The sequence below is a fragment of the Cygnus olor genome, chromosome 16, assembly GCF_009769625.2.
Source record: "Cygnus olor isolate bCygOlo1 chromosome 16, bCygOlo1.pri.v2, whole genome shotgun sequence".
NCBI lineage: Eukaryota > Metazoa > Chordata > Aves > Anseriformes > Anatidae > Cygnus > Cygnus olor.
In genome coordinates this window covers 16197838-16220601 of record NC_049184.1, presented here as the reverse complement: position 1 = coordinate 16220601, position 22764 = coordinate 16197838, and the positions used below count along the sequence as shown (strand labels likewise).

General features: G+C 44.4%; 2 protein-coding genes across 7 annotated transcripts; one reads left to right on the top strand and one right to left on the bottom strand.

Annotated features, from left to right (window-relative positions):
- The first annotated feature begins 1 nt into the window (after nt 1).
- Nucleotides 2-13279, top strand: EPB42 (erythrocyte membrane protein band 4.2). Of its 4 annotated transcripts, XM_040575675.1 has the most exons (13): nt 3-3548; nt 5360-5545; nt 6236-6466; nt 7073-7191; nt 7904-8026; nt 8423-8600; nt 8980-9118; nt 9494-9597; nt 9828-10070; nt 11062-11379; nt 11721-11878; nt 12310-12443; nt 13014-13279. In XM_040575675.1, exons 1-13 carry the CDS (start codon nt 3539-3541, stop codon nt 13162-13164), a joined length of 2094 nt encoding a protein of 697 aa, XP_040431609.1. In that variant the 5' UTR covers nt 3-3538; the 3' UTR covers nt 13165-13279. The 4 variants fall into 4 exon arrangements, with proteins under 4 accessions (XP_040431610.1, XP_040431609.1, XP_040431607.1 ...); XM_040575673.1 differs by having other exon boundaries at nt 3-5545; XM_040575676.1 differs by lacking the exon at nt 7904-8026 and having other exon boundaries at nt 2-5545.
- A 360-nt stretch (nt 13280-13639) lies between these two features.
- Nucleotides 13640-22705, bottom strand: CCNDBP1 (cyclin D1 binding protein 1). Of its 3 annotated transcripts, none has more exons than XM_040575686.1 (11): nt 22557-22705; nt 22403-22462; nt 21750-21829; nt 20993-21074; nt 20453-20549; nt 17736-17809; nt 17352-17428; nt 16641-16972; nt 15626-15686; nt 14531-14577; nt 13640-14141 (listed from the first exon to the last, which is right to left on the bottom strand). In XM_040575686.1, the coding sequence occupies exons 1-11, from the start codon at nt 22621-22623 to the stop codon at nt 14033-14035; spliced, it is 1086 nt and encodes a 361-aa protein (XP_040431620.1). In that variant the 5' UTR covers nt 22624-22705; the 3' UTR covers nt 13640-14032. The 3 variants fall into 3 exon arrangements, with proteins under 3 accessions (XP_040431620.1, XP_040431621.1, XP_040431623.1); XM_040575689.1 differs by having other exon boundaries at nt 13741-14141; nt 16641-16894; nt 22557-22700; XM_040575687.1 differs by lacking the exon at nt 22403-22462 and having other exon boundaries at nt 22557-22698.
- Between the last annotated feature and the right edge of the window lie 59 nt (nt 22706-22764).

The following is a 22764-nucleotide window of genomic DNA, read 5'->3' as shown; positions in this document are numbered from 1 at the left end:
TTAAGGCCCTTCCAACCCGAGCCATTCCATGATTCTATGCTTTAGCATATGGTATCTATCACACTTGTGTACTGAATGTGGAGGATGCTGTTCATATAAATGACAAAATAAAAGGAACAACGTAAGCATTTCTTGTTGCTCTAAGGCAACAAGAAATTACACCCAAGACTAAAATTCACATCTAATTCATGGATGTGCCATGTCAGAGGTAGAAATGTAGACACAATAAAAGGTAAACTTAGCTGTATGTACTTTTCAATCACTACATTCAGAAAGAGACCTAGTCATTAAAGATGCTAATGTAACATTTTAAGGTTCCATTTTTAAAGGTAATAAAGATGATAAATAATTTTATGGATTCTTGTTTGGACCTTCAAAACACCAAGAATCCCTAAGCACTATAAAGATAATAACACAGAATGAATACTTCCAAGGATTTTACAGATCACTTTTCCTTTAGATTTCTGTGAGCATTTCAGGTGTATAGTGGACACAGAACTGTCACAACACTTGCCTGGACCTGAATGAAGTCCTTCAGAAGCAGCAATGCAAGAAGTGAGTGAAAAAAGACTAGAAAATCTGCACGTGACATAAAGCCATTTAAATAAATCAGGACCAAAAAACTGTGAGGAGCTTCAGAGGGTTCGAAACAAGGCAGAACAGATGACAATACAACAATCAGTGAGATTCACGTTAGTAAATGCACAGTTGGAAAGTGATTTTCAGTCACCCATCATGCAGCGTGTTATAGCAACCGTATCACGTGCAGAAAGAAAACAGCATAAAACAGGCAGCTCAACTGAGATTATAGCATCTCGTGTTTCTATGATTCCCACTAATGACACGTCAGATTACAAAGTAGACAGGAGGAAACTTCTACAAAGAATTTTTATCATTAACAAGAACTCTCAGAGTGAAATTAAATCTTGTTTCTCATGACATACTTAATCTTGAAAATCATCTAGTACAATACAATGCTTTGCTTGCTGGGGTGGGGCTCACACACATTCTTCTGAGGCATCTGATGTTGCGTACTGTCAGAGACAAGATTAGACTGGATGAACCTCCATTCTGATCCAGTCTAGCAAGTTGTACAAGCTTATGCTTTTGTTGCATTTTAGAAACAAGTATAGGTTTGGACTTCTCCCAGATCTTGGATGGAAGATCTCAGGTATCTAATTTCAGATTGCAAATTCTCACTAGGTGGAATGCCAGTACAAGCACTTGAGCACTGCCTGTGGAAGTCTCTCTTGTGTGTTATGCCTTTCAACAGATTTCCTTTTTAGACCCTTTTTGATGTTACGAGAGACACAAAGGGACTGTAAACTGTGAACAGAGAAGTACTTACTACATGTTCATCAATGCATCCTACTTAGTAAATACTACTTGTAGTTGCAGTTTTGATGAAGAAATGGTACTATCTACACATAGCCACTACAGTGCAGTGGTGATGGGATAAATACCTGCTTGTATCTAAACCACCCTCTTGGATTAGAGATTATTTCTGCAAAGGTGCATTTAAAAACACTGATCATGCAAAGTCAGAGGTTTGAGCATGATCAATGGCTTACGACATACGTACACTTAAAGACCATGAATCGGTAATTACATTCTGTGTTCAGCTCTTTATTTAAAAAGTTCAAAATACATATTAAAGTCATATATAATTGATATAGAAAAAATATGCAAACAACCAACCGCCAACAACAATACAACCAAGGATTTTTCTGGAACACCTCCCCATTGTGCTTAAATTTAGGCTTTCTTGATTTCTGCAAACGCGTTGACCTCAATGCTTACTAATAAAAGTTGAAGTAGTTAACAATGTGCCCCTGTTGCCAAGAAGGCTAACGGTATTCCCTGGGCTGCATTAGGCAGAGCACTGCCAGCAGACTGGGGGATCCTTCCTCTCTACTCAACGCTGTCAAGGCCACACCTGGAGTGCTGTGTCAAGTTCTGGGACCCCAGTACCAGAGAGACACGGACATAACGGTGAGAGTTCAACAAAGGGCGACAAAGATGATGAAGGGACTGGAGCATCTCACATATGAGGAAAGGCCGAGAGAGTTAGGACTGCTCAGCCTAGTGAAGAGAAGGCTCAAGGAGATCTTAACGTATATGAGTGAGCACATGAAGACGACGGGGCCAGGCTCTTTTCAGTGGTGCCCAGTGACAGGACAAGAGGCAATGGGGAGCAAACTGAAAGACAGGAGGTGCCATCTAAACATCAGGAAAGACTTCTTTTACTGTGATGGTGGCTGACCAATGGAACAGCTTGCCCAGAGAGGTTGTGGATTCTCCCACTTTGGAGATACTCAAAATCCATCTGAACATGATCCTGGGCAACCTGCTCTAGGTAGCCCTGCTTCACATTGGAGGGGTGGACAAGATGACCTCCAGAGATCCCTTCTCTAACTTCAACCAGTCAGGAATTCCATGAAAATGAATCTATATATTTATAGCGTAGCCTTAATTTACTAAGAGAATTTGTCTTTAGCTTACCTGATGCATAAAGTTCAATAAGCAAATAATAAGAAAAATGCCAGGAACATAGGACCATATTTTGCATCAGCTATCTAATATAAATCCAACTGTCATTCTGGAATGACTACATCTACCTCCAAATGCATCAATGCATTTATAAAGGTCGGGTTCATTTTTCTTATTGTACATATGTCTACACTAATCTCTACTTGCTATTTTATGGCGTAGTCATTCAGTATCTTCATACTCCTCTACAACTTTTCCAAAGCTGTCTCCCTCATCTTTACTACTCAGAATAACCTGATCTAGTCAGGTGGCATCCCTGTCCATGGCAGGGGGGTTGGATGTAGATGATCTTAAGGTCCATTTCAACCCAAGCCATTCTATGATTCTATGACTTCCTTTTATCTTATGGCAACTTTAAGAACAATATGTTATTTAGTCCAAGACTAAAGCGTGATGGTTTTGAATAAACTGCATTATGCTACAGAAATTCTGCTCTTTAGGTTTTTACTTTAAACAAGTTTTCTCATTTTGAAGTGTTTTCACATTTTAAAGTTAGGAACAAGGGCACTGGATGTATTGACTTGTTTACTTCTTGAAGGGTTTAGTATCTAAGCATCTTATAGTTACAGTTGGAGAGCAGCTCTTCAACAGTAATATTTGAAGCACATTCTGTACATTGTTTAGGGCCAAGCCAAAATCTGCATTTCCTACGCTGGGGTCCCTAAAGCACAGCTCTTTGAAGAAACTGCCATCTAGAGGTTTCTAAAGGCTTCACATCCCACTGTGGAATTTAACCTCATCCGTAGATAGGAAAAGTCATCCCTTCTGCTCTTTAGTATGGTCTGAGAGATAAAAAGACTCTTCGACTTCTGCACAGCAGGTCAGCAAGATAAGATGAAGGAGAGGTGGCAACATCACGTCCCACCCCTCATAAAGAAATTGAGCAAACAACTTTAAAAAAAAATCCATTTGCAAAGAAAAAGGAAGGAGGCATTGCCCACCAGAGCAAGCAGGAGCTGAAGACTTCCACAGCACCAGGGAAACAGACATGGGCCAAGGTAAGTGAAAACCATCTCTGCTAATCCCAAGCATTTGCTGATAGTCTGTCAGGAAAAACAACTGTCCCTGCTCCAAGACAGTGTTTACGAGGCTAGCGGAAGAGAGGAACTTCTTACAGTGCAGGAGACAAAGTCTGAGGGAGGTCAATTCACACGGACTTCACATAAACAGGGAAAACAAAAGATTGTATCGATGACTAAGAGTAGATTGAGAGAAGCAGTAAGAAGCAGCTGTGAAAGACTGGAAGCAAGAGCAAGAGAGTTATCCTTAACATGGGGGGTGGGGAAAAGGAATGCAAGCCAGACTACAAAACTGAAGCGGAGAGATGACTGTTTTAGCTACTTGAAGAAGAACAGGGTCCAGGTTCCAAGCAACTTTAAAGAAAGTGACAATAAGATCCATGAAAAGTCATATGAAGGAGAGGAACCCAGACTCCCATACTGCATAGAACTCAGCAGCCTACAAGACAGCCAGAACAGACATCTTCACAATACAGAAGAAAACACACAAGCTTTGAGTTGGTGCTGTAAAGTTTACACCAGCACAGGTATGGAACAGCCATAAAGGGACCTGAACTCCAGACCGCAAGAAGTAACTGCAAACAATGCAGCAGGGCTTCCACAACCAACAGAGAAGGGACTGCAATGGGAGGTATCAAGGTATCAATGAAGAAGACAAGGCAAATTAAACAGGAGGAGAAAGCAGACCAAAGAAAACTGCAAAGAGAAATACTTGTCTTTTGCATGGGAGCAGCGGGTTTAGGCAGGAGGGGAATGCTCTGTGCATCTTTTCTAGCTGGAACAAAGAGAGAAACCTGGGTCTGAAAGAGGAGGTATATGACTGGATGCGTCATATAAAGGGCAGCTGTTACAACTCACAAATTCAAGGACCTCAGTGATTATTTGAGAGCTGAAGATATAAGTGAGGTCAGGATGATCCCAAGGCTGAGAGAAATCACAATGCCATCTGCTTCTCCACAGAAAGTCTGGGAAGATTAAGAACACCACCAAAACCAGAAGAAAAGTACAAGTAGGTGATCACACTAAGGCCACTGAGCACCAAATTAGATAAGAACAGGGTGCCTGAAATTGTGACAATTTTTTTTCTTTCTGTCACCAGACAGAGGCACGTATGTGTATGATGCATGCATATGAGACAGATGACGTTCTTCCGTCTCCTGTAGTACCTCTGTGTGCAAGATTACCGTGTGGTACAAAGAGGGAAAAACTAGTGTTTTATTTGCTGTGATCCGATATAGTTCTAAGACTACACAGCCACCTTGCATTTGCACCAGCAGTGAAGTTTGGACCAGTTGCTGACCTCTGATGCACAGCAGACATATCTAGAACAGTAATTGCTAGAAGACCTTGCATCCACAATGTAAGTGGTGTGTGACAACTTGTCTCCTGTGCACAACTTCAACCACGTATCCACATGAAGGAAAGCTGCTTTGAGTACACACCGTAAGACTCCAACTGTAGTCACAGTTGCATGCTCAATGCTAACCACAATAGCTGTACCATTTGAAGGATCACGTTTGTTCTATGTCCATTGCTGGGCAGAAGGAGCTTTTTTATAGTCACTTGGTTCACTTAACATTGTTAAGGTATAAGCAAAAGCTGCTCATTAGCCACTTGATAAGAGAACAACCAAGCTCATAGTGAAGGCCCTTACAGCTACTGGACTGGAAGTCTCAAAGGCATGGAGCACTGTCTGAGTGGAGAAACAGGCTTGTATCAGGATGGGACCCAGGGCCAGAGTGTGGGCAGCTCACAGCCTCAAGCTCATTCTATCTCCTCTCATGCTACAGGTCTGAGCATCAAAAGATGTGATTTCAAGATCACAATGAACAACAATAACCACCACACAGAAGAAATCAGCACTAAAAGGCTTATGGTGAGACGTGGGCAGTCATTCATTATCACAGTGAGCTTCTCATTTCCAGTATACAACTACCTGCAGCAGCTGAAAAGGACCTTCCTCGTAGTACAGACAGGTAACATGATTACCATACTTTTTAGAGCTCTTGTACAACAGCCACCTGAAGAACAGAGCCAAAAGGCATCTCCATAGCTGGACAGACGTGCCCACATTTAGAAGTGAGGCAAACAAACTGTTTATCTAAGCCAGAGCAGTCTCCTGCTGCTGGGACTGCAAGGTCAAAACTAAATCTTTTTCCCAAAACACATTGCAGCACGATAATCAATGCAAGCTCACTGCTCTTTGAAAGTACTCATGGGATCTCTCCTCACTCCTGACTTTTGGTTTCGGTATATTTAAACTCAGCTAGTCTTTTACAGATGTTTTCTATTACAGAGTATTTTTCAGCGAGAGCCCTGAGAAGGGCAGCACCATCCACTCCCAGCTTGCTCTACCATAATTTGAGTATTTGACTGTGACTTTTGTCACAAGACACTGAATCCCAAGAGCAACAGGCCTGCACCATTCTGGCTGTTCCTCCTTTCTACACTCTGTGAAATACACATTCCACTATCAAACAAGGTGGCCTTAGTCCAGTATTAACCTTAGGAAGGTTCAGTAAGCTTTAAGACAGCAGCATTAAGGTAAGCATTAAGCTTAAGTGTCCCACATGAAAGGATAGCTATGACTCCAGACCTAGCCATGGTCCCTAAAATATTCAGGGGGTGGCAATCTATGTGTGGAAACCAGATCTCTTTTGCTGCAGGACCGAATCCTTCCAAAACAGATGGAACCCAGGTTGAATTTCCTATCTCCCGCCTGGGAGACCAGAAGCAGTGGAGTGCAGCACTAGAAGAACAGGACCCATGTTTCTGGACCATCTCTGTGAACACACCTGCCAATGCTCCCATTGGCCAGTATGCTCTGCTTTTATATGCCTCCAAGTCTTACTGTCTCCTGGGAAACTTCATCCTTCTCTTTAATCCCTGGTGCCAAGGTGAGGAATCAGGAACAAAAAGGCAGTCTGGGAGGATCAGTCACTTCACAAAAACAGTTTTGAGCTCTGACACTCTGCCTCTGGAAAGGCTAAGGCTGACCCTACCCAGTGCTTCCCTCTACTCCTGCCCTGCTCCTCTCAGCACTTCAGAAAGGAGACAGGGGCTTGTACAGGTAGCACAGCTTGAAGCAACCTGCCTCAGCACTCCTACCCTGTTCCTGAAGTACTCTGTTGCCAGAACCCTGTGGTCTTGCAAAGGAAAAAGCAGTTCAATATTTTTTTTCCTATAATAAAGACTTAAGGATGAGTTAAGATTATAACTGGTTTGATTCATGCCATTGGATCTTTCTTAGGAACAGAGAAGTCAATAACGAGTAGAGTAAAAGAGCTAGCTAGTACAATAGCCTAGCTTTGTGGGATCTTTCTTAAGTTCCTCTACTTGAGCAGAGATTGCAATGAAATTTTTCTTTCCTGCCCAATTCAGAATCTGTGGTATTTCCCCAGGGTAGAATGCCAGGGACTGCCTAAGCGTAGCATAGTCTGCTGATGCAAGGGCATCTGAGACCAAGAATGCTTTTCTCCTTATGCTTTTTTCCTCCATTCTAGATGATGAAGTGTTCTTGGCTAATGAGGCACAGCGGCAGGAGTACATTCTAAACCAGGAGGGTATCATTTACTGGGGGACTGAAAATGCAGTCCTGGCACAGCCCTGGGACTTCAATCAGGTAAGAGGTCCAATATGTCTGTGTTCTCTTACAGCCACCAGCAGAGGAAGGGTGTCTATCTCCTGCACGTACAGAATGCAATTCATTCCCGTGCTGTGACTTCGATGAAAGAGTCTGTTCTCTGCACCCACTCTCTTTCTCTAGGAACACGCAGGAGAACAGGGACCTATGTATGAAGTCCCATAATCCAATGTATGTAATTTTAGCTACTTTCTCAGCCAGTCCTTTTATGAAGAAACACATCAACCTGGGATTTATCTATTCCTTTCATCAACAGATAAAAAATCATTTTGCAGAGCTTAGTAATACTGTCTGTTTTACAGATAAAGGGAGGACAAGATTTTCCAATTTGCCCAAGACTAATCTGCCAGTGATGAGACCTGGATTCTATTCCACTTTAGTGACAACAGATTAAACAAGTACCTCTGTGCCAACCTAGAGAGTGCTCTAGAAAAAAATCAGGAGTTTCCCTCAGTCATGGGATGCAGTATCATGCCAGTGCATTTCTCACTATGCTTCAATAAAGCCACAGTTCTGTCTTTAGAATGTTGTGCTCCATCTTCAAATCTCTGCCTGGAGCTTTCCTCCACAGCCCACCTATATAAGACTAGCAGTAGAAAGGGAGAAAGTCTGCACAGTTACAAGCCCTTGCAGGGATTCCAGAGAACAAACGTTAAGGCCACATTTCCCAAGCTGTTGTGTTCTTGTTTAGTTTGAGGAGGATATTGTGGACATCTGCTTCACACTGCTGGACGTAGGTGAACGCCATCAACGAGACAAGGATCACACTCAGCGCAAGGACCCTATTTACATCTGCCGCACAGTTGCTGCCATGGTAAGGAGAGTAGTCAGCAGCCTAGTCCCTAGCAGAGAAGGTCTGAATGCAGACAGGCTAGTATATTCTTAATCCCAATTTACAGCAACCCACCGACTAATCAGTAAGACTGCCCGGGGCTGTTCCAAACAACATCACCCACCTATCTCCAGCCCTTCCTGATATTCCTGCAGCAGACAAGTAGTGCTGCAGGAATTTCTTAGCAGTAGCTGTACACTTACTGAATAAATCTCAAGGGAGACTGTTGCACCTGCTCTGGCCAGTCATGATCTCCATGTTTTGCACAAAAAATCTTTTTTGTTTCAGCTGCCTTGGAAGTAGTTCCATCAAACAGGATATGGTTTACCTACTAAGATGTAATTCCTTAATTCATCTTTCTCTCCTCCTTCCCTGAAGCTGAACTGCGATGAGGTTAGAGGAATCATGACAGAATACGGGAGCGGGAAATACTATGATGGGACATCCCCTTCCAAGTGGCTGGGCAGCAGCCCCATCCTCCGGCAGTGGGTGGCATTGCAGTGCAAACCTGTCCGCTACGGGCAGTGCTGGGTGTTTGCTGCAGTCATGTGCTCAGGTACGGTTGTGGTTCAAAGACTTGTGGGTTGAGTAAAGCCTTACCTGGTACACAGAACCTCTAGCATATGCCTGAATTCCTGGAAAAGCACAGATCCCAGTAACATAACCTTTAATCTTTAGGTGTGAGGCAGATCCTCAGAGTTTACTGATCAACATTTAGCATTGCTAGCTTTGGGCTAAAAGAGTGTTAGTACACACCATTCACTGAATGCATCTATGACAGTTTACTTCCTGAAGGGACAGTGTTTCTTGCAAACTCCAGATATCAGGCCCAGTGCCATTCTGAGGCCAAGTATCAAAACCAGCTCAACATCTACCAGCAAAGATACCTTTACGGCAGGATGCACAACTGATTCACAGCTCTTTCTTCTGCACAGTTCTGAGGTGCTTGGGAATTCCCACCAGGGTTGTCACAGGCTTCACATGGGCTCACAACACGAACAGCAGTCTGAATGTGGATGAGTATTATGACGAAAATGGGATGCTGCTTACACATGACGAGAGTGCCCGAGTCTGGTAAGAGAACACGGCAGGGTCCAAACTAAAGTTTGAGACAATACCTGGGTCTAGGAAGCGACCGAGAGAAAAAGGAAAAGGTAAACAGCTGCAGGGAGGTCAATAAGAGAGAGCTTAGCTGAGCTGCAGTGTACATGACTTGTTCTTGAGAAATCTCAGGAACCAAAAGTGAAGAGCGCTATATTGCTAGGGCCCACAAAGGAAGAATGATAACCCAAACCATCTGGAGAAACTACACTTACATCAAAAAACATAGTCTCTTCCTGTGTGCTGAGTTCTTTCAAAGGAGTATTAATTTGCTGTGGTTTGGCTAAAAGTTTCCTGTACCTCTGGGCTCAGCATCTTGTTATAAGCACATGATGTTGTCTCTCACAGGACCTTCCATGTTTGGAATGAATGCTGGATGGCTCGAACAGACTTGCTACCAGAGTACAGCGGATGGCAGGCACTAGATGCCACCTGCCAGGAGAAAAGCAAAGGTAAGGTATCAAAGACAGACTTGGGGAAAAAAGGGAGTGAATAAAGCAGTTCAATATTACTTCCTTCTTCAGTTTCCAATGGGAGGATGCATAAGGGCAGGGAATCACCCCGAGGACTTCACATACTAAATCATCATCAACTCTTTTGGTTTGTGCAGCCTGTGGAGCTCTAAGCATGGGCCTAGTTGGTAAAGCATCTAACTCTTAATTGGGCTGCATTTTCTCTTCAGGCGCATCCTTCTGTGGGCCAGCCCCTGTTCAAGCCATCAAAGAAGGGGACACTGAAGTGGATTATGATGTCTGCTACTTCTTTGCTGCCATAAATGCCAAGTGCCACGTCTGGATACACAAAGCAGATGGCATCCTCAAGCCAGCTTGCATTTGCACAAAGTATACCGGCAACAACATCAGCACTAAGAGTGTGGGCAGTGAACGCTGTGAGGATATCACACACAACTACAAATATCCTGAAGGTATGGGGTGGAAAAGTGTCTAAACACATTTCCTACTAGTGTTACAAGTGAAGAGTATAGAACTATACAGAGCCATACCAGAGCATTATGGTCATCCACTTCTCACTACTTCTTCCTGAACAGCACAAGAACACCTTACTCTTGCTGTCTACAGAATCAAAGTACAGGTCATATCCCAAAGTTTCATCCTGCTTAATTACCAGCTTACCAGAAGGCCAGGCATTTCTCCACCAGACACTCTCCTGTCCGGAAGACTTCCTTTCTTGACCTCTGTTAACCTGTAAGCTCTGTAGATTCATCTCCCATCATCCTTGTATTACATTTCAGACTCCAGCTTTCTGAAAAGGACTGCTGCGCTCCCAAATAGTCTAAATCCTCACAGGCTCCCCAGGGAAGTGGTCATGGAATGAGCCTGCTGGAGTTCAAGAAGCATTTGGATAACGCTCAGACACATGGTCTGATTCTTTGGGTGGTCCTCTGGGGACCCAGGAGTTGGACTTGATCATCTATGTGGGTCCCTTCCAACTCAGGCTATTCAATGATTCTATGACATCCCTCCCTCAAAAAGAAGCTCTCCCTTTAAAATCTATTACTCTACCCAGTTTCCCAACTCTACAATCTCATCTTAGCCTATGGCATGCTGTCTTCTTTGCTGCGGTCTATCCCAGGACAAGATAGTACTGCACCATAGCTACAGTTACAGGGGCACAACTGTTCTCTTACTCTGACAGATGTTAGCACTAAAGTGTTTCAAAAACTAATAGAATTCTTTCAAAGTAGAATCTTTCAGGCACGTCCAACGTGCTGTCAGATGAAATTCCCAATCTGCTCCAACCCGAAGCACAATGAGATGTCTCTCTATGCTCTAAGAAATAGTTGTCTACAGTACTGTTAGGACTCCATCCTTCTACATTTACTGCTTTACAATTACTACACAGGAACTAACACTGAAATATGCACTCTCTTCCCCCCCCTTTTTTTTTTGTGACAGGTTCTCTTCAGGAAAAAAAAATACTTGACAAAGTCTACAGAAGAATAAAGACACTTGAGACAACTACCAGCAGCAAAACAGAGTTCAGCTCCATTACTACTGCCCTTGAAGAGCCAGTTAACCTTTTTATCCAACTCCAGTCCAATAGTTCTCTGCTACTGGGACAAGATGTTCCAATTTCTGTTGAAGTGTTTAACCCCAGCGGTGGAGAGAAGGCAATTCATTTGGTACTTGGGGCCCAGTCTCTACATTATGGTGGCACACCCATTACCCAACTTTGGAAGAAAGAGTTTCATTTTATCCTCAAGAGCAATGAAGGTAAGGACTCTACTGGACGCAAGGACAGAAAGGTATATCCTGTCCTCTCATTTAGGAAAAATGCACTTAGCTTTAAGTCTGCAAAAGGCTGGCTGGAAAGCTGACTGTAGGCTATTCAAACAAAATCACTTTGGTGGGGAGAAGAGGAAAACAAGCTGCAGCATGCTAGGTGAATCACCCTACAGATTTTTGAATTTGCAGATTCAGTTGGGGTCACTAAAGCTTTTAAATACTGCAGCTTTTAGTGCAGTGTTGGGTGCTAAACATTCCTAGGAAGCATGCAGTCTAAGAACTTAATATTAGTTGCATTGTCACCTCTATTTCACCACTCTGTATTCCAGCTACCACCCTGCAGGCCTTTGTGCCTTACTCACGGTACATAAAAGAGTTGGGAGAGAACCATCTGCTTCGTCTGACTGCCATGCTGAGAGACAAGGACTCCTACATATGCTTTGCACAGGAAGAGATCAGCATTTGTGATCCCCCTCTCATTATTAAGGTTAGATTGCTTCATCACATTCTGTACTGCAGTGGTGAGAAAACAAGCTTTCCTAGTCACAAGCAGCAGAAAGATGCCTGCTATGTTGCATGGCTTTCCTCATACTGTCTTCTTTCAAAACACTGAGACATCAGTTTGGGAAAAGTGCCGTGCTGCACTGTTGTATACAATACTCCTCCCACTTCTATCTCATCTATGTGCAAAGACAAGGAAATCCAGATGACTCCTAACTCCCTCACCAGTCCGCAAATCAGAGGCTGTAAAGGAAACTACAGAATACTGTAGTAGTAAAGAAAGCGAGCTGGACTTTGAGTCTTTCGGCAACTGGCAGCTCATGCTGGGACCTCTGGCACAAAAAAATACCTCTCCCTTTAATCGTAAAAGTTTCTCTTTTCTTCTCTCAGTTTCAGCTCATTCCCTTCTTTCAACAGTTTCCAGAACACATGGTACAGTACCAGCCAGCCACAGTGGAGATCAGCCTCCTGAACCCTCTCACTGAACCCCTGGAGAAGTGCATGATAGTGGTTGGAGGGCGAGGGCTCATTTACAGACAAAGGAAGTACAGGTGAGTGCAAATTGATTGACCTAAGAACAGGAAATGCAAAAACAGACACAATACAAGCTAGAGAAACCCTTGTCCTGGAAAGGCCTGCCCCCAGAATAAACAGGCAACAACAAGGCAGGAATAGACCACTACAGTTGAAAGCCCCAAGCACTCCCTTATTTAGGGGTGATACAGAAAATTTTCACACTGAAAAAGAGAAAAGCCAGATAACAACTTTCAGCAGATCTTCCCCTTCTCTGCTGAAGAGCCAGGTAAAATTGACTTAGCCAAGAGTCCTCCAAAAAGGCATCCTCTTCTCCACATGAAAAAGCAACATTTTTCTCAGAAAGTTGCATTAGGACAAAGTAGATGACTCCACTGGGGAGTTCAACCCTCACAACTCCCTCCCGAATTGCTGTCTGATCACAACTCCATCATGGCAGTTTAGGACACTGCTAGTCTTTTTCTATTTACACCCCACCCCTTATTTTTTTGGCATCACACTCGTGTCTCACAAACGCATCTCCTGAGCCCTGTGAACAAGAAATGCAAAGAGGTGTGCTTCCTGTATAATCCCCTCTTGCCTTTCAGGCTGGGTTCTGTGCAGCCTGGAAGCACTCAACAGCTGCGTATCTCGTTCACTCCCACTGAAGCAGGGCCCAGAAGACTCACTGTGAATCTTACCTGCCTTCAACTCCAGAACCTGAAGAGCTACAAAAGTATCAACATTGCAGCTGCGTGATGCCCAACTTAGAACAAGTCCTGCTGTCCTATTTGCAAGAGTGGTCACAATCTGTCCTCCTGACCTTTGGCAAGCATAGATGTTAAAAGTTTATTTAAAGTTATATTTAAAACCATGTCCGACTTGTATTATTCATACAAACTCAACTGTCTCCCATATGCAACTATATCCACTCTCAGATCTTGCAAGTTGAACCTTCCTGTGACAAAGATGGGCTAAATGCTCAAGCAGATGCTGTATTTCTTTGTGCATACCCGCTGAACTCACCAGTGCTTAGTCATTCTTCCCTTGTGGCAAAAAAAGCATATCTTAGAACTTTGAAGTGATGATCGATGTAGTATTTCTCTAGAGATGTACTCATATCCTACAGATCCGTGAAGCTGGTAAAGCAGCAGACAGCATTTTCTATTGCTTTCTTAGGGAACAGAAGAGAGGAAGATAATTTGCTCTTCTCAATGTTAGACACAAAATATCAGCATTGTATTTTTTAATGGCTCATTTGGCTTGCAAAAGCAGCAAGATCCTATTCTTCTATGTATATTCTCTGCCACCTGAAAACAGATGCAGCTAACCACGCAAATCTAGCAGCATTTTATTGTTCTTTGAACCCCACGGCAGTTGTAATGTCTGAAAAACTGGGCACATTCACAACAGTAAGATTCAGCACTGCACCATCCCAAGAGTCCAAGCAAAATGACACCACCTGCAATTGCAAAGGGTGATTTTTTGTGAGTTTTGCCAGGTGGCATCGAAGTTCTCTCTTAAAAGCACTGTCCTCATCATTCTCCCCGTAGCTGGAGAATGGCCAGATTCCCTGGAAGAGCATACATCAGGGCCAGTAGCAGCTACACATGTGGACACAGAAGAGCTAAAGTTCACCCTGTGTGAAGTTCTTGATTTTGTCCATGTTGTGATCTACTGCACCAATCAGAAACTGCACCCAGCCTTCCTCTGATGGTGGACAGACATGGCTTGTCCTGCAAAAGTGGAGGAAATTCATTAGGAAGGCCACCTTGGGGGTTTTATATATATGTATCCGGAAACCCCCACAACACATACATATTGTGAAGTCCCGAATTACCACATCATTAAAACAGGACCATTATAGCTCCACAGTACTTTGAGCCAGGAAGAAACAACATCCACGTCTCTAGTTCCACACTTTGACACATATACGTCCATCTTCAGCAGTAACCACTTTAATTCCTGACATCCTATTCCTATCCCATTGCAACCGTATAACATCAGAATTATTCCAAAATGACAGCGTTTGCTGCCTAGAAATGAGTCATCTTTGACCGGAGGCAGAAAGATATCAACTTCCATAGCAGGCAACACATGCTTATAAATTGTAACTCATACTCACTTTGTAATCTCTAAGACTTTCTTTAACACTGAGGCCAACTTAGCAGCCTAGAAAGAAACAAAAGGGAAATAAAGTACACCAAACATGGAAAAAGGGGGTCCAGCAATACTGGAAAAAAAGGAAAGGTGCAAGAATGCCTGACACAGCCAAAAATAAGTAAAACTGCCACAGATCCTGATGCAAAAGGAAGCCATCTAACACAGGTGGGAGTATTGCCTGACCTGTTGCTGACTGGGACAGGTAAAAATACAGACAGATCGTTTTTTGAAGTATACATTAGTATGTTTTTTTTCTTTTAAAAAGATAAGTCTATTAGAATTTGGTAACTGATAGTAAGGGATGAAGTTATTAGTGACTCACTGTAATACAATTTGATATTAAGCAATACTTCATTAACTATAACAACAACAACAACAACAAAAAAATCAAGCCACTGGCCAAATGTATGAAACCAGAATAAAGAATTTCAGATATGAGAAAGTATATACTTAATTTAGGTTGGAAGGGACCCCTGGAAGCCACCTAAGTACAACCTCCTGCTCAAACCAAGGCAAACCTCATAGTTCTGTCAAGTTGCTCAGAGCCTTGCCCCATCAAATTTTGAGCATCTCCAAAGATGGAGATTGCTTCTCATGGAAGCAATGGACATTACTTCTCTGAGCAGCTTATTTCACTTAACAAGTGAAACGTGTGCTTAACCATGCTCATCGTGAACATTTTTAATTTCTTTAATTTAGTTCACTTTATTTGAGCTAATCTAAATTACCCAGGGAAAAAGGTAGATATAAGGTACATTGACAGCCTTAGACCTCACTTTCCTGAGGTACTGTCACTGGATATCTCTACGGATTAGAGTTTAGAGCCAGTGCTAGAGTGGACATCCTTTTCCCCGAAATAAAGATGAGAAATGCATTTCCAGCTGAAAGAAGACGAGTGTGTGAGAACTAAAGGGGACTCTTGGTCCCTCAGAGCATGTTACTTAGACAGCGACTAATATACCCTTGTCTCCCTGACAAAGGTATTTCCTCCAATTTAATTTCCTCCCCTTCAGTACAGCCAAACAAGTAGAACTGCATGTAGGCTGCAGAAACTTACGTTGAGTCGCACGGCCAACTGGTTCACAGGTGGATACATGCTCAGTGCCAACTCATCAACACTAGAATAGAAGAGAGAAGTGCAATGGAAGAAAGCCCTCCAATTGCCCAGTTCACAGATCTCGGTCACAGAATCACAGAATGGCTGAGGTTGGAAGGAACCTCCGAAGATCATCTAGTTCAACCCCACTGCCAAGCACGACCACCTAGAGCACATTGTGCAGGATGGCATCCAGGCAGGTTTTGAATATATCCAGAGAAAGAGACTCTACAACCTCTATGGGCAGCCTGTTCCAGTGCTCTGTCACCCTCCCAGTAAAGAAGTGCCCTCTCACATTCAGCCGGAATCTCCTGTGCTTCAGTTTGTGCCTATTGCCTCTCATCCTGTCGCTGGGCACAACTGAAAAGAGACCGGCTCCATCCTCTCAACACCCTCCCCTCAGATAATTAATGAGGTCTCCCCTCAGTCTTCTCTTTCCAGGCTAGACAGGCCATTCTCTCAACCTGTCTTTGTACAACAGGGGCTCCAGTCCTCTAATCATCTTTATAGCCCTCCTCTGAACTCACTTCAGTATTTCTATGTCCCTCTTGTACTGGGGAGCCCAGAACTGGCTATAATACTCCAGGTGTGGCCTCAACAGGGCTGAGCAGAGGGGGAGGATCACCTCCCTTGACCTGCTGGTAACACTTCCTCAGTGCAAGTCAGGAATAGCACGGCCTGACAAGGAGACATTTGGTTATACCCACTGAATACTTCTCACCACCTTCTCAGGCATCTGTGTGGCACTTCCACCTTATTTCTAGTCACAGCTCCACCCCAAGCGGCAGCACATACTCCTTTCTTAACCTGCACGACTCTCAACAGCCTATGATATAATAGTTTTCCCATCATACCCCCTTCCACCACCTGGTCACAGCTTAAGTATCATAATGTTTTTTCTAGTCCATTTTCTAGACCTCGAGAAAGAAAGGGACTGCTCTGGAGCAGAACGCAGCATGGGGAGAGACCTACTTACCTTGGACTGATCTCATTAGCAATGTCTGCAAGGTCATCCAGCTGAGCAATCTGCTCTGGAGATTCAGCTTTGCCATAAGCCTTCACTACACTCAAGACCTTCTTCAGGCAAGCTTTGGAAGCCTTTATTAATCCCATGCAGGAGCTAAGCAGTTTCCGGTCAGCTTCTGACCAATAGGTATCTCTGTTGCCCCGAAAGCCAAGCTCTTCATCTTCCGTGATATCACTGTAGGGGTCTTGCCCTTCCACCAGGGCCTGAGAATACAGATACTCTGACAACTCAGAACCTAACATCCATTCCAGCAATACCCAGGAGGAAAGGTAAAATACGATCTAGAAAACAATTTACGGAGGAATCCCTCTTCAACCAGCATCTCATTTGCTTGATTCTGTTAATCTTAATAAGACTGCATTAAGAAAAACTAATTCAACAGAGCAAACAGCAAGAACGTGGCAGATAGTCCCATTCTTACATCAACCTAAAACCACAAACACATACAGTTCAGAACATGGCTTCATGGAAACCACACGTAAGGTAAACTAGACTCAGGTTTGAAAACTCAGTAAGATCCAGACATAAAACAGTAACTTTGGTCATATAAGAACTAACTTACATCAAAGCCTGTACATAAAACAATCTCTGTGTTCTATCACTGAACCATCACTGCAGTCTATCACTGCAGGTTCCTCAAAGGCTTAGGGGCTTCCTTACATTTTCCATCTCCTCCAGAGCATCCTTGACCACACTCAGACAGGCAGCCAGAGCTGACACAACTGCTGCCTGGTTATCTGCAAAACAAAAAGGAAGACAACTGTAGTGCTGCACTAATTCAAATCAGCTTCCAACAACATTCACCTAGGTCTGCAACCATCAGAACTTGAGATCATAGGGTCAAATTTTTTGCAAACCTCAGAGCTGCACTGTTGCTATACAGAGAATTTGACCTGTCTTCCATGCTTATCCACTTCAAAGAACAGTAGGGTTCTACAGAATGAGTAAGCCTCCATTCTACTAGCTAAAATGCCCCTCGCAAGTACTATCAACATTTCAAGATTGCGCATCCTAGTTCCACTGTTCTGCATGTACAGTACTCACTTCGTGGCAGGCTGGACACTTGCTCGCATGCTTCCCACACACCACCAGTTGATATAAGCTGTTCCTGAGACAAGCTGAAACAAAACAGAGACCCTCAAAGTTAGGTTCAATAGCACCATCCTGCTAGACTGTTTGTATTTTCTGCGCACTAGAAGGGGGTCTGCTGGAAAGATGTCAGCGAACCAGCTTGTCACTGGTATCTCATGTCTGCATAAAGCAAGAGGTATTTTAATAACTCCTACTCCGTCTAGTTATTAATTGGAACAAGTAGCAGAAGCCTCTTACAAAGACCTCCAAAGGTGCTTAGGTGTATTATTTATCTTCCAGAATCTCTTCAAATCAGAAGAGGCTGATGATCTTTGCCTACAGGCAGTGGCATTTATCAGTAAAGAGAGGATGAGTAATACCTCCCCTGAAGCACAGTGGTCTGCTAACTAGCTGTAGAGTCACACAGTCATCATGCATGACACACAATGTTCACTCCAAAGGCAAAAACTGCCAGCCAATGCAAATGGTATCAATCGCCTTCATGGAAATTCCTTCACAGGAGAGGTGCTCCAGCCCTCTGATCATCTTTGTGGCCCTCCTCTGGACCTGTTGTAACAGATCAACATCCTTTCTGTGCTGGGTCCTGTCCCAGACTTGGATGCAGTACTCCAAGTGGCAGAGCCCTCACAACACTGCAAGAACGACAGCATGCCCTCACAAGGGCAGAGTAGAGGGGGACAATCACTTTCCTCAACCTGCTGGTCACACCGTTTTTGATGCAGCCCAAGATGCAGTTTGCCTTCTGGGCCGCAAGCGCACACTGCTGGCTCACGTCAAGCTTTTTGTCCACTAGAACTCCCAAGTCTTTCTCTACAGGGCTGCTCTCAATGTACTCTTCTCCCAGTCTGTACTCATGTCTGGGATTGCCTCGACCCAGGTGCAGCACCTTACACTTAAACCTCATTCGGTTCACGTGGGCCCACTTCTCAAGCTTGTCCATGTCCCTTTGGATGGTATTCCTTCCTTCTGTTGTATCAACTGCACCACTCAGCTTAGTGTTGTCTGCAAACTCGCTGAGGCTGCACTCTATCCCACCGTCTATGTTGTTGATAAAAATATTAAACAATACTGGTCCCAGGACAGACCCCTGAGGGACACCGCTCGTCACCAGCCTCTACCTGGACATAGAACTGTTGGCCATTACTCTCTGGGTGCAGCTATCGAGCTAATTCCTTATCCACTGAATGGTCCAGCCTTCAAATCCATATCCCTCCAATTTGGAGATCAGGATGTCATGTGGGACCATGTCAAAGGCCTTACACAAGTCCAGGTAGATGACTTTGGTCAGTCTTCCCTTGTCGACTGATGCAGTCACTCCATCATCAAAGGCCACCAGATTGGTCAGGCACGAAAGAGCCCTTGGTGAAGCCATGCTTGCTATCCCAGATCACCTCCTTGGCATTCGTGTGCCTTAGCATTGCCTCCAGGAGGATCTGTTCCATTATCTTGCCAGGCACAGAGGTGAGGCTCACCAGTCTGTAGTTCCCCGGGTCTTCCTTTCTACGCTTTTTTAAAATGGGTATGATGTTTCCCTTTTTCCAGTCACCAGGGACTTCACCTGACTGCCAGGGCTTTTCAAATATGATGGTAGGTAGCTTGGTGACTCCATCAGCCAGATCCTTCAGGACCCTGGGATGCATGTCACAAGGCCCAACAAACTTGTATTTGCTCAGTTTCATCAGGTGGTCTCTTTTACAGTGGGAGGGACTTTGCTACCCCAGTCCTCATCTTCAGGTTCAGGGAAATGAGAGACATGGGAAACCTGACTGGCAGTGAAGACTGAGGCAAGGAAGTTGTCGAGTACCTCAGCCTTCTCCTTGTCTGTCATTACCAGTTCACCCTTTGCATCCATCAGAGGGGGTACACTCTCCTTCACCTTTTCTGAGCGATGTACCTATAGAACCCCTTCTTGTTATTTTTTGCATCCCCTTGTCAAACTCAGTTCCACCTGTGCCTTGGTCTTCCTGATCCCATCCCTGCGTATATGAACAGCACCCCTGTACTCCTCCCTGGCCATCTGTCCCTGCTTCCACTGCCTGTGCATTTCCTTCCTGTGCCTCAGTTTAACCAACAGGTCCTTGCTCAGTCATCCCAGTTTTCTGCCCTCCCTGCTCACTTTCTGACACAGGGGGATGGAGAATTCTTGTGCTCTAAGGAAAACATCGTTAGGAATGTAAGGATGTTACAAAAGACCATCTTCAGAGGTCTTTTTAAGAAGCTCCTGCTTTTTGTTCCAATTAATAACTAAACTCGGTAGGAGTTATTAAAACACCGTGCTTTATACGGGGTAAAATTTCTTCTACTGTGAGGTTGTCTCACTGGAATGGACTTGCTGGGCAATCACTGGATGGTGTCTGGTGCTGGTTACTCTCTCCAAATCTGATCCTGACTTTTCTGGCCTAACTTTCCAGCTTGATGTTGTTGCTATGGACTTGTCCGGTGATTTAGACTCTCAACTACATTTGTCTACCCTCACCAGCACTGCTCTGCTCGCTCAGATATTGGAGGAATGGGCCCTTCTTGGTGAAGCTGCTGCCTTTGCCTGCCTCATAACAGTGCTCAGCTCCTGCCTTCCCACTTCCCTTAGGGTGCTCCCCCAAGTCTGCACTTGCTGCTCCCTAACAGATATATGTGTAACTTTTTACTCCTTCTTAATGGAAAGTTACTACCTCTCCAATGGAGAAATGAGAATAGTTTCTGTGAGTTGGATCATTCCTTCCACTACTTCAGTGGTAGCATCTCGTACCATCTTCCGAAGAGTAGTACCTGGTTGAGATTGAGAAACAGCAAGAATGTTGCCACAAAGAGCACTGACAGAAAGAAACTGACACAGATGAACATGCAGAATGCTCTGTTTGTGCGGATACACAATATAAATAAAGTTGCAGGTATTTTGAAGGAAGCAATATACCTTCTCCAGTTCCAAAAGGGCTTTGGATGAAGATATCAACACTTTATAACTATGAATGCTCAAACAACTATACCACTTCCTACATTATCACTCATTCACAGATTGAAATCTGCAGAATTAGATGGTCAAGTGGTTCACTTATAACCACGTTGCAAGTCTGTAGAATAGCTGACAACGGGACTCTGCTCATGTTAGCTTGCTTTCCTGTAGATGCCCGATCTCCTACTACGATTTGAAATACTGGGTTTCTTTATACAGTGGTGAAAGAATTGGCACTATCCTGCTGTTACTATCTCACCTTGGCCCTTGGGGAGCCAGTAGTACACTGTGGCAACTGCAAGAATGGCATTTTGGACATCTTCGCTCAGCTTCTGACAATTCTGAAAACAGGTAGGCAAAAGTATCAATATCACATGGCTATACTTCATTTAGAAAATCTCACGAACAATCCCATCCACATTACTTTGTAAAAAAAAAAAAAAAAAGGAGGAAGCATAGTTATGGTCATAATAATGGAGAAACAAATACAGAACAAAAAGATACAGTATTTAAGTTTCTGTGAAGCCTACAAATACAGAAGAAAATCACTTTCTGGAGTTCCAAACTCACTGTATGTATTACGAGTAGCCTGGTTCAAAGGTTGTGAAAAGAGGAAGAAGTAGCTTAAACCATTACTCTGAGTTGGAGGTCTTTTCTTCCTTCTTCAAACATCCACGTGTTAAACTTCTCTCAATTAACAGAAAATATATTGCCATTCTTTGTTAGCAGTAAGGTCCGTACTGCTCAATATCTTGTCTGTCAGCAACCAGTTGCAGATGTTTAAGAAAAAAAAATGTAAGAATACATCTATTTGGTATGTCCCCCTAAGTTATAGAAACTAGTTCTCTAGGCAATTCTTGAATTTGATGAATACTCTCTACAACACATAGTTCCCACAGATGTTCTTTTTTTGTGCTGAACCCAATGAGACTTTGTTTTAGTCAAGTAAACCAGGAGATACCTGAAACTTGACACATATGCTGAAATTTCATTCTCTGCAGGGGTCTTTTACTCACCTCTGCAGAAGGCAGTGGAGACCTTGAGAAAGCCAGACTGAGCTTTGTAGCTTCTTGTGATGCTTCTTTGAATGTCCGACCTTAGAAAGGATACAGTGGGAACAAGACATTAGAAAGTATCTTGGGTAAAAGACAAAGAACAGAGCAGATAAACGAGCAATGTCTTCTCTGACACTACTTAACCCTAACATCTACTGCTCAATTACCGTTTCTTTTTTCCAAGCATGAAAAAGCCATAAGCTAAAATCCCACTTAGAAGATTTCCTTGGTGTATTTGTGCCATACACGTAGCGTGTTTTATGTATCTGTTCATTTCTAGTTTTTTTACTTAGCCAGTACTGATATCTACAATCACATTTGTCTCCTAGTCCACGACACCTTCACCAGAACGTTCTGGAAGGCTTTAACAGAGAACAAGAGCTTTAAAAATGTAGTTATAAAAACTGTTCCACACTGCCTACCGCTTTGCAACGCCAACACGGCTGGAGCCGAGGGCAAGTGCAAAAGCCCCGGCTGGAGTCCTGCTTGCAGCTTGGAGCCCTGCCACGTACCGGCACCCCGGAGACCACCCCCCCGCCGTCCGGCGGCCCAGCCCGGAGCCACGCCTGCCCCAGCCCGGCACCCGCAGCACCAGCCCGCTCCCCGGCCCGTACCTAGCGCGTCCCAGAAGCGCGGAGGCTCGAACGGCTCGCGGCCTTCGCCCGGTTCGCCCTCTGTAAAGGCAGACATAGGCCTCAGCCAGCAAAACGCCAGCCCAGCCCAGCCCAGCCCAGCCCAGCCGGCTCCGGCCCCGGCCCCGGCCCCCACCTCTGACCCGCGCCAACACCGCGCGCAGCGCCGCGCGCAGCTCCTGCAGCGCCTCCCGCGCCTCCATGGCTGCGCGAGCTGCCACCGCCGCGCGGCCTCCCTCGCAGCTGCCCGGCAGCTGGCGCGCGTCACATCCGCTTCCGGAGAACAGAGGGAAAAAGGGGGCCCCGCCCCTTCACGGCAACCCGCCCGCAGCCGTGGCCGCCCC